This window comes from Bacillus rossius, chromosome 2 (assembly GCF_032445375.1).
Source record: "Bacillus rossius redtenbacheri isolate Brsri chromosome 2, Brsri_v3, whole genome shotgun sequence".
NCBI lineage: Eukaryota > Metazoa > Arthropoda > Insecta > Phasmatodea > Bacillidae > Bacillus > Bacillus rossius.
The window spans coordinates 100,654,652-100,667,027 of NC_086331.1; the positions used below are offsets into that span (position 1 = coordinate 100,654,652).

The window sequence follows — 12,376 nt, forward strand, 5'->3', positions numbered from 1 at the left end:
TAAAAATATTGTGGCTTTTTGGCGAAATATTTCCAGCATTTTTTGTGACATAACAGAAAGTATACTTGCCTATTAAAAATGTTTCATCTTTTTTAAATTCAGGGTCATCTGACACATCATTATGATATTCTTACCACTTATATGGTGCTTGTACTGTATTCATACTTGTATCATTATTGAGTCTTGTGGCTGCCAGGAACATATTAACTTACACATAATGCTTTTCTCACACGTTATGTGCCACTGTACAATAATTACACAGAGTTGTACCATGATTGACTGCTCATTATTTAACATCTGTTCCCTCCCAGCACAAAGTCATGTACAGGTTTTGAAGCACATGTCGTTAGAAGAAAAGAGCAATTTTAGATCAAGTGAAATGTATGATTATAAATAGTGGAAAAGCAGGCTTGGCAGCGATGTACCCAGTGTGGTTTTTTCAATATTAATATAAATAAAATTTCACTTATAAAAATTACTTAACATATTTTATTACAATTTAACATAAATAACACATACAAAGTACATACATACATACATACATACATACATACATACATACATACATACATACATACATGCATGCATGCATGCATGCATGCATACATACATACATACATGCATGCATGCATGCATGCATACATACATACATACATACATACATACATGCATGCATACATACATACATACATACATACATACATGCATACATACATACATCACAGATACTCACAAAAGTACAAAACCCAGGCAGATTACAGCTTATTATAACTAACCCCTTAGAAATTCATGCTAGTAATAGGTAAATAATATTTAATTTAGAAAAACTAAGAGTGTAGACAACTAAACAGAAGGTTTTCGATAGGCTTAATATTAACAAATTTATTGTTTAAAAGAATCATTTTTAGGAAACACCAAAATGCATACTTTTTGAAAAAAACAGGTAATGTAAAAAAAAAGTTTTTTTTTAAAAACCCACGAGTCTGGTTTTTTTTTTTAAAAAAAGACCGGGTTTTTGCCGATCCGGCGGTAAAGTATATTTAATACATTGTGGCTCGAGAAAGAGATGTATAAATTACAGTATAACATGTTTTTTTTTTGTATTATAAAAGCCACAGAAATTGAGAATAAAAATAAAACATCTGATGTATGTACACTACACATTTATTGTGGTAGCATTCATAGTGTACTGGTAACACGATAACTAAAGAATGATTTATATTAAGTAATTTGATAGAGACATTGCTGCATCTGTAGAGAGGGAGTTTCACAAAAGAATCATAATATTCCTGGGACATTAGGTTCTTTATCGAGTGTAATGTGATTAGAAAAACATTAAAAAATTAATATCATTTGGGAAAAGTCAGAAATAAACTTAGTGAATAGTTATGCAAGCATAAATTGATGTTCAAATTTTCCATGTTCATTATTGTTGCTAATTTTGTGATCCCATATTTTTCATATAAATGTGTCTTATCATCTTATTAAGTACAAAAACCTTTTTGAGTTATAATCATTTATTTTCAGGAAGAATTAAGTGTTAAAGTTTATGTACCTACATATTATTAATTTCTATTGCTGTCATTATAAAAGAGTACAAACACTATACAATGTTGAGTAAACAGATTGTGCTCATTTACTTAAATTGAAATTGTCAGATAATACAGAAACTGTGTTGATGTTTTATAGTTAAGTACTTAAATTTAAAAATAATAATAATAACTCTACAATTTTACAACTTTGGTTTCAATTTTTTTTTAAATTGGAAAATTCATACGTAGACAAATGGTAGTTTTACATAATACTTAATGCTATATTATTTTAAGCTTTGCTTCAAACTTAATTGTAAATCATTTCACATTACATTTCAACAATTTATTAACCAGCATGGGCTGTGTCTTGCTACATCTTTAACTGTTTGTAGGCCCTTAAATAAATTTAAAAATTGGTGTCTTTTTCTGCTTTTCACAATGGTTATGCTATCTAAAAATCAAAGAAGCAGAACTGAAAGTTTTTTGAAAGTGGACCTAGATACGTATTGTGTTTTTGGTACTACACATATTCCCAATTGTTGTTATGTGTATTTGTCTAAAAGATGTGTGATATTAAAATATATTTTACATGGTGTTTAAATCAACTATCATGATTATGTTCTTTTTTCCCTTAGAAACTGATGATGACGAGCATTTGCTGACCTGTTTGCTAATGGTTTTTGTGGCAGTTTCAATCCCAAAGTTAGCACGTAATGAAACTTCATTTTATAGAGCATCTTTGGAAGGACATGCTAATAATGTGCACTGCATGGGCTCTGCGATAAACAATATATTTGGCGCCTTGTTCACCATTTGTAACCAAGGTGATATAGAGGATCGGATGAAGGAATTTCTGGCGGTAAGCTATGTGTTTGTGTTTAAATTTTCAATCTGTATAATACATAAGTCGACAGCTGTTAGAACTTGTAAAATGCTTTAATTTTATTTCTTCACAGAATTTACAACTTTAATATACAGGGTGTTTCAAAATTCATGTTACAACGCTTGTGGGTAGAAAGCTCTTATTATTTGCAACCATTTTTGCCAATAAACATAATGCCGGAAACGTGTAGTTAAGCCCCTGTAGCCCCAGAAAGAGTCAGCATAGGCAACCCGTTGGGCTTTGTGCGAGACAGACGATGCTGTGGTGAATTACGTGTTTACGACGCCGGGCAGTGCTCGAGAGGACTGTACGATGTCGAATGCTGACCCCCGCCCCTTTTTACTTCCGTTGGTGGTGCCCTCACCTCTTTTCTTCCGTTCGCGCCGTGCCATAGCACTGTGCAGCGTGACATTGTAGTGTCGCAGTGTGTTTTGATATCACTGGTGGTCTGTCGTTGACTGTTCTGTCGTACAAGCAAACTCGTGGTGTCATTTCTTTCGCTGTGGTTCTGAAAAGGGCGACGTTTTAGTGGAGCTCAATGGAGTACACGTTTAGTGAGTACACGGACATGCTGCTTGTTTACGGGGAAGCTAGACAAAATCGACGAGCCGCCCGTCGTCTGTACGAAGAATGATATCCGGGTCGTAGGATTCCAGCTCACACCATGTTTGCAAGACTTACTCAACGAATGCGTGATACTGGTACATGTGCCGACACAAGACCAAATGCTGGTGCTCCATGCAGGGTTCGTACTCCCAGTTTTGAAGAAGATGTACTTCAGAGATTTGAGGAGAGTCTGGATACAAGCACAAGGGCAGAAGGTTCCGATATGGACGCTGTCAAAATGGCTGTTTGGCGAGTTCTTCATGAGCAACTCTTGTACCGTACCACCTTCAAAATGTGCAACACATGGGTCCGGCGGACTATCCTCTTCGCATGACCTTTTCTCGTTGGTACATTCAAAGAGTATTGAGGAACCCCGAGTTAGCGGTTTTATTCAGCGATGAAGCCAAGTTCACTCAAGACGCTATTCTCAATTCGCACAACAGTCATGTTTGGAATGATGTCAATCCGCATGCAACGTGTGTTACAGCTCGCCAGGAACGTTTTTCAGTTAATGTGTGGGCCGGTATTGTTGACGGCGTACTCATCGGGCCTTTTTTTCTTCCGCCACGACTTACCGGCGCCGGATACCTCCACTTCCTTCAGAAAGAACTACCAGGTCTTCTTGAAGAGGTTCCATTGCATGTTCGACGTGTGATGTGGTACCAACATGACGGGGCACCACCTCATTTTTCCCTGCAAGTGCGAGAGTATTTAAACCAAACATTTCCAAACTGATGGATTGGACGAGCGGGCCCTGTCGCATGGCCGCCAAGGTCACCGGACCTAACCCCGTTAGATTTCTTTCTGTGGGGTTACGTAAAAGGGCTTATCTACGCTACGCCAGTAGAAACTGTAGAAGAGCTTACACAGCGAATCATTGAAGCGTTCGAAATTATAAGGTCGACTCCACACATGCTCCAGCATATCCGTGAAAACATGATTCGCCGTTGCCACCTCTGTGTCGCTCAAGGTGGGTGTGTTTTTGAGCCGTTGCTTTAGGCTGTCACGTTGTTAAAACTTAGGCAACAATTTCAATGTTGTGAAACTAAGCCGAAGCTGTGATTGATTTCAGAGTGAAATTAAAATCTGTGCCACGATTAAAAAGGTTATTTCTCTACTCGAACGCCTGCATATCCACAACATAACACTCTACAATGGGTTGCCTACGCTGACTCTTTCTGGGGCTACAGGGGCTTATCTACGCGTTTCCGGCAACATGTTTATTGGCAAAAATGGTAATAATAAGAGCTTTCTACCCTCAAGCGTTGTAACATGAATTTTGATACATCCTGTGTGTATATGTGTGTGTGTGTGTGTGTGTGTGTGTGTGTGTATATATATATATATATATATATATACATACAATTCTCATATTTTAATTTGCACATGTTTAGTGTAAAGTTCAGAGTGTCCTGCCCTCTTGTAGAGGCTGAACACACAATCTGAACACAATGGGCTGGTATTCTCCAATTTAATTTTTAATAAATTAAAGATAATATTTCCACATTATTATTTTATCAGAAAGAGTCAGCTTAAACCCCACCCGAAACAAAGACTCAATGTAAGTTTTGGTAGGAACTGGGGTTCATATCATATTGATAGTATCTTGATTGAAATTCAATCGTAAATTCATTTTACTGTGAACATGAAGCAAAAGGGTGCACAACAACTTTTCAAACTGTGAACTAGGCATTTGCGAATTAGTAATTTTCAGTTCGAATCAAATTCCAAATTGAATTTTAAATTATTCGCGAATATTGAATTTTTATCGAATTGAATTTTTCAAACTAGTACTCATCAATTTTTTTAGTGTTAGTTATATATTGAAACGGTAAGAAATTGCATATTTTATATTACAATTGCCAGACAACATGCACTTATTCTAAACATGTACAATGTAATTGCTGTTTTTGTTTGCAGAAGTGTTAGGTTAACTTAGATAGTCAATAAACTTTCTGAATAAAAAAAATAAAGCAAAATATTCAATGTCATAAAAAATTGTGCCTAGGTACAATATTGTTAATATTCCCCCATAAGCAGTATTTAGAACAAACTTTACCATTATGTTGTTTTTATGTAACACTTAACAAGTCTTTAGAACAAAGGCTGCCATTTACTTAAGTAGGTTTATATTAGGAAGCAAAGGTAGTACAGTAAATGTGACAAAAGAATTTTGAGCACTGAAAAGTTACAACACATGTCTGTAAGACAATATTCATGCACTTTTCATAACATATAATAAGGTTTAACTGCAGTCACAGAAAAAAGCAAATGTTTTACGAATACTCAACTTTTATTTTAAATTGCCATGGAGAAACGTTAACTGCTCAACATACTGTGACAACAACTCACGCAGAGTGGTAACAATGTTACCTGCGGTGGAGAAAACCCTCTCGCTCGAAACTTGTGTAGCTGGAAGGGACAGATAAAGTTGAGCTACTTGTGCTACAAGTGGGAAGATCTCTTTATTTTCCTTCCACCACTCGTAGGGATTAGATATTCTCGGTACATGTGGTGCTGCCAAATAACTTTCAATAGCCTTTGTTTTCTGTTCACCACTTGCGTGATTTACTTCTGGTTCTGGCAAGTGTAAGGGTATGCTGTCAATTGCATCCCACAAAGACCCAGAACTGGAATGTGGGTTTTCTGTGGGAGTATTAGTACTACTGCCAATTTCGGTGCCTTTTACTGCAATTTCTTCTTTCAATAGATTGACTGCATGTTGTCTCTCACCATCATTGAAAATTGCCACTGTATCGCGGATCAAGCACAGTACATAGAACATTTATGTCATCCATCTTGTACATGGGGAATCTACTTTTTAAAGATTTCAATAGATTACATGCAAATGGAACACTTGTTCCTAACTCATTTTTTCTGATGTGGTTAATTGCTGTAACTTCAAGGCAATGAATAGTAGGAATAATCATTGATGCTGTTGGATAATTGCCCCCACACAATTCTTTAGTCGCCTCTGCAAATGGTTTCATGACTTCTTCCATTCTGATGGCGAAAGTGAGTCAACATCTGATGAACTTAACTCAGCAGCTACAGCTTCTCTCAGAGAAGTCAATCGTCCAACATTGCAAATTCGCTCGACCAACGAGTTTCCAAGTCTTGTATTAACTTGAGCTGTGGTAGGTCCATACTTTGTTGTACCTTCGGTAGCCTTCTTCTAGCAGCACTACTTCTATTGTAACGAGCAACAATAATTCTGAACTTGGAAAGCAGTTGATTTACATTATGGCTGATCTTTCGCACCATGTATTGCCAGCTGCAGTGTATGAGCAAAGCAGCATCTTTGAACCCACTGTGTTTCATCAAGAGCAGCTCTTAGATTTGCAGCGTTGTCAGTAACCCCATAAATATTTTTATGGAACTCACTTTCATGGGTGATGGAAGACCCCAGCATTCACTTAACTCAAATAATGCATTTCTCAAGTTTTCACCAGTATGTGAATTTTCCATAACAGTATTGTCTAGAGTCATGGATTTGTACTCAAAATTTACTAGGTAGTAACAAGTTAGTGACATGTACCCATCTCCAGCTTTACTTTTCCAATTATCTGTAGTGAGTGACAGACTTTTAGATGGTTTGTTCATCCAAATCAAAAACATCTTTCTTCAACATATCTTGTAACCTTTCCCTTTCTGTAGTGTACAGTTCAGGTATGATGTTACGCGAAAAAGTTTTACTACTGGGAACACAGTAATTTGGCTTTAAGTGATGCATAAGAGTTTGAAAACCTCGCTCTTCAGCAAATCTGTAGGGTAAGTGACAAAGAGCCAACATTCTGGCAATTTTATCACTGATAGCTTTGGCTTCATTTCCTTGTGGTGACAATGTCTCCTTTTTCTTGAAGGTGTCAAAAAGGGTTTGTTGTTTCCTGCAAACTACACTATCAGATGATGTACCTTGGCCAACACCTTCCATTTTGTCATTATCTTCTGCATCAAGTTTCAAATATTCTTCATACTGAACTATGTGATGGCGTGACAGATGATTCTTCAACATGGAAGTTGTTCCCGTCAGTGTTTTCAAACGTTTTGATCAATGCAAAACATTCTGCACTGTCATTTTGTTGTTTAAAATATAACCAAAGTTTGCTGCGTTTGTTGCGCAGGTTTGTCTCACTTGCATTCGCCATACAATCACAAAACAGCACCGATGTCCAATAAACAATTATTTAATTCACTATAAACAACACCGTAACTATCAAACAGGCCTTAACGGTAAGTAATAAAATACACTGCCATCACTTTGTGGATTTTCGGACCGGTTTTTCCTTTGTGATAACAACTAATAAAGCCAGCAACAAATATATTAGTTGGAAAATGGGGACTATTTAGTAAAACTTTGAAATTTGATTATTTTAGTAATGCAAAAATCGGCATACACGTCTGTTTCCAGTTTTCTGTTATTCCACTGTTTCGTGTTTAAAAAATATTGGTCAGTCAGTGGTACCAAATTTCCTTTTGTTTGGCAGCAAAACAAAAAAAAATCCTTTAGACGTATGCGCTGTTGAAAATAATTTTAAACATGATCACCTTTGTTAGAATCCTTGATGATGTGATGCTCTCTACATATTTGAACATAATTTATAACCTGATATTAGGAATGGCTCGTGATTGTGGTATTTGAACCACGAAGTGTTGAATGGAACACACCCTAGCACAGATAATTTGGGATGGTATTGGTAATCCTGCAAACCAAAACTGTTTTTTTTTTTACTTTTAATGGCCCTTACGTTTACGTTCGCTAGCAATAACATGAAACAAAAGGCAGAATGATGATGAAATAATCACGAGAATGTGCAATAATGTTTCACTAGTTCTTGTTTTAAAATACATATGTGAATTGGTGTATTATTTTCACGTATTTGAGTATTGGTGCTTGATTGTAATTAAAAATATTTTAGTGTTTGAAAACATAACCTCAAAATTTGTATGTTTTGATATTTTTCATTTGTGAATCGATTCAATATTTCAAAGCAAATTTTTTAATATTCAATTCGTATTCGTAATTTCCGAATCTTTGCAGATGCCTACTGTAAACCGAAGCAAATAAAAGCAATCTTAATAAGGTTATTAATGTTACTTAAAATAGTTAAATATTATATCAAGTTAAAATTGAACTTCATGAAGTTACCACAAAATACAGAACTCTCAGCCATTTTTAGTTAAATTTACCACTAAGACCTATATAAATTTCCAGTGCCAGAAACTAAAAAAAATTGAATATAGGTAATGATTTTAGAATCATCTAAAGACACAAACTCTAGTACTAAAAATATATGTACAATACCTTAATTGTCTACTTCATGACACCATTATCTTGCAATTAAAGTCCAATTCTGCTTTTGAAAAAATATGACAAAGTTTATTCAAATAATTCGTAACCATAAAGAATTTCGGTAATTCCTTTGGTTTGTGCCTTTTGAGTTTATGCTTCCCTACCAAAACCAAATTACTACTGCGTGCACGGAGTTTCCCAAAATGACTCACCAACACCATTTAAAAATGGTCAAGTCAGTACTTGCAGTTTATTCCGCAGCACTTCCAAAGGCTAAGCTTCAAATATTAAGCTTCACACTACCATCACACATGGGCAGTAAACAGCATGAACCACCTCGTTTCCATCGCAGGCCATCGTCTTCCTCAACATTCACATGTGGATGTCATTCGCCTTATTCCAGCCGTGGTCAGAACAAGTCCAGTCATCATCGTAATTCATAGGTCAAAACCATCCATGCACGCATACATGCACACGGCGTCACAGCACACCACCGGAGTCCTTCTTGCGCTCAACACTTGACTGTTCACTCAGTGTCTATTTCGCTTCCACCTGCGGCTTAGTGCGGCCCACCCTAGGGCCCGCGACCTCTCACAACACAGCTTTAGCATGGCCCATCATAGGACCAGCGACTCCCGCTTACGTCAAAACTCACTGATGTAAAATTCTGCGTTTACTTAAAAGAAATTTAAAGTTTCTTTAAAAAATTATAACTAAACCGCTTTATCTGTAAAAAGAAACCTAAAATAAAAAACTTAAAAATAATTCATTAAACTTGACAACACAATTACGTGATAAAACTTAAACAGTAAATAACTTAAAAAATTAGATTTTGTGCACAAGAAGCCAAAGTAAGTGGTAAGGTCAGGGCTGGCCACAGTTGTTTGATTTTTCAGACTTTCCAGCTGTCCTACTTTTGCTACTTTTTGCTTCCTTTACTGCCCCCTTTTTTTTAGTTACATTTACAGAATGTCTACAGGTCACGGAAAAATAACAGAACTGAAGGAATGGTCACAAAAGTCATAAATAAACAGTAATGGCACTCTTTTTTCTTTATAAGAATACAAAATTATAGTTGAAAGTTAAGTAAAAAAATCTTTTCAATCATGCTTGAAGATAATCATGTTTATATTTGTGCCATCAGATATTTATAAAAAAAGGAAAATGAAATTTTTTTTTTCATCTTTTGAACACATATTTCTACAAAATGAATATTTCCAGTGAAGTTTCTTTCATGTTAACACAAAGGAATAGTGATGTGTTCCAAAATTGCAAATATATAAGATTTTGTGTGATTAATTTGTTCTATCCTTGATCATTTTAAGTGTAATTAATTTATTTTTTTATATCTATACCAAATAAATTGTCTAGCTTTACATACGTTCATTATTTGTTTTTTAGTCAGTATTTTGTGGATTTCTTACTTACAAGTGTATTGAATATACCATTCTTATAATACATAAAGTCATCACTTCAAGTGCACTGTAATATAACTGTCACAAACAGTGAAGTTCTCTGATTTGTGTTCGATTATTCTCAATTTTTTTTCTACTGTAATTTTGTAGAGAATTGATCAAATATGGGTTATTTGGAAATCGGTTGTGATCACCCCAGTAATTTGGTCTTTAAATTAAATTCAGGTTTGGTATTTAAAAGTAATTCTTTTAATACCGGGTTTTCATTTACTCACAAATTAAACCAATTACTTTTTAACTTAGTAAAATATTGCATTATAGTTACTGACGTTGTACCTCCTATTATAGTAAAGCCCGGTCTCCACTCTGCCAGTACCAATCCCCACTGGCGGAATGCACCCTTGCATCACATCCGCACGAGTCAAGTTATTGATTGTGTCCGCAACTAAATGAGTGTGCTCCGTGGAGGTCATACCACTGGGGTTACAATCAAGAACCATCAGTCCGATTACTTTGTCATTATAGTGGATTTTTGTATTACAATGAGAAATTTATTTTGAAAACATTCTAAGCTTAGCTGAGATTATTTGCTTGTTTTCAGTTGGCATCATCAAGCCTGCTTCGACTAGGTCAGGAGGCTGACAAAGAAGTTATCAGAAACCGAGAGTCAGTGTATCTTCTTCTCGACCAGGTAAATATGTATTTGATGAAATTAATTTTTTTTTAATGTTTTCTCTTTATCTGTGATAAAAAGTGTAAACCAATAGAAACTTGGCTGAAAGCTTGTTACTGAAATATAGCATCAAAAGTAACCAAAGGTGCATGTGTGTGTCCATGCACATGTGTGTGTATGTGTGTGTGTATATATATGATATTTGTATAATTTGTCATACATGTAGTTATACCTTTTGTATAAATAATGTATAATTTTTTTTTTTTTTTTCAGATTGTTCAAGAGTCACCATTTTTGACCATGGATTTGTTGGAATCATGTTTTCCTTATGCCCTTATTCGTAATGCTTATCATGCAGTCTACAAACAAGAACATTTACAAGTTTAATAATGTAGTGTGTAATCATTACTGTCTGTTTGTGGGCATGAACTATTTTGCAAGATCATTTTTGTATCATGAAATGTCAGTGCTCCCAGTCAATAATTGTTAATTATTTATATATCCCTTAGTGATAGATAGCTTTTTTGAATTAATAGTTTAAAATAACTCATGTAAAACATGATAGTTGCGTTCCCTTACAAAATCATTGATTTTAAATTTAGTTTAGCAATAATTTTTTTTTCCTTCATAATTTATAGTTATCCCTAATTTGATGCTATTATTTTACTCTGTTCTTGATGATAACGTATCTGCTTTTTTGTTTGTGTTATACATTGTGTGTGCCTTTTAATTTTTCCATAGTGATGAAAACCATGTTTGTTTTCTTAAATCTTCTTATAGTTACTGGTAGGGGCATATGTGGGAGGTAAAAAATCCCCCCCCCCCCCCCCCCAACCCTAATCCTATAAAATTTCTCATTCCGACTAACAAATGGAAAGAATAATTTGAAAGTAAATAGCATGTAAAGTGGTTCCCCTCCCCACCCCCTCCCAAATTAAATTTTGCATATGCTCCTGCATGAATTTGTTTCTCATTTATTTTGTTTCGGCTAGGCTTGAGTGCCTGTAGCTTCATCAAGGTTTGTAGAATTGTTCTCATATGGTTATGTCCAAATTGCAGTAGCCATGTTTATAAAACAGCAGTTTGCCAAATGCCAATGAAGAGAACTTAACAACCTTATTGCACTGCATCTCAAAAACCTTTTTAAATTAATACATTGACTTGAAAAGCCTGTAAACACTGTAACAATCTTGTTTGTAAATTGAAAAATATTTATTTTACGGTATACATTGTGGGATCTTTTACTATCCTCATCATAGTTTAGTTTAAATGTTTATTTCTTATCTCTGCTAGCAAAATGAAGAATGCTGCTTTATTTTGACGTGAGTACAAAAGATTTGTGTAATTTGTACGTACTTTAAGTATTTGGATATGTATAAGCGTGAAGCATGTATTGTTTTCTTGGTGGACATGTGGTTTTTTTCCCCAACACCTAATGTGTGAGGCTTTAATGTGTGATGTTCCAGGTTTTCCTTGATAATGAACTGTAGTTTTTTTTGTATATACAAATAATTACAGAGTTTTTAAATTTTTTGTTTGCAATTTTTGTGCAGTTGTAGATAATTTATAAATTGTTTGTATCAGTTATCAGTAGCTAGTTATTGGGGTATGAAAATGCATTTTTATAATTTCTGTACACTTAGTGGACCCTAAATATCTCGTACCTTTATGGTTCAGACTTTGGGCAGTTCAGATATGCTGAAATCATAAAAAAGAAAACTAATGTTAGTACAGTAGTTTTGATTAACCGAGTTAATGTGGACTACCTATAAATTAGATGGGCTAAATCTGGGATAATATGGATATAATACGAAAAAGTCTTGTTTATAAATTTGCCCCTATTGGTAGCATGTTTTCGAGGTGATGGACTTTTTCTGTGTGGATTCTTTCAGGTCACTCAATGATTCGTTCAACCAGTAAATGACCAATTTTTTTTAGGCTTTCGACAAACAGATCTTTTTCTAGGTTCTAGGG

At 34.9% G+C, this 12,376-nt stretch overlaps 1 protein-coding gene across 1 annotated transcript in view; it reads left to right on the forward strand.

The window, feature by feature from the left end:
• Positions 1-11,625, forward strand: part of LOC134529517 (membrane-associated protein Hem) — a 131,435-nt gene extending 119,810 nt beyond the window's left edge. The window contains exons 21-23 of the mRNA XM_063363686.1: positions 2,168-2,391; positions 10,331-10,420; positions 10,676-11,625. Coding sequence (XP_063219756.1) covers positions 2,168-2,391; positions 10,331-10,420; positions 10,676-10,789 — 428 coding nt within the window. The 3' untranslated portion in view covers positions 10,790-11,625. The remainder of the gene's footprint in view (positions 1-2,167; positions 2,392-10,330; positions 10,421-10,675) is intronic.
• The last annotated feature ends 751 nt before the right edge of the window (positions 11,626-12,376 follow it).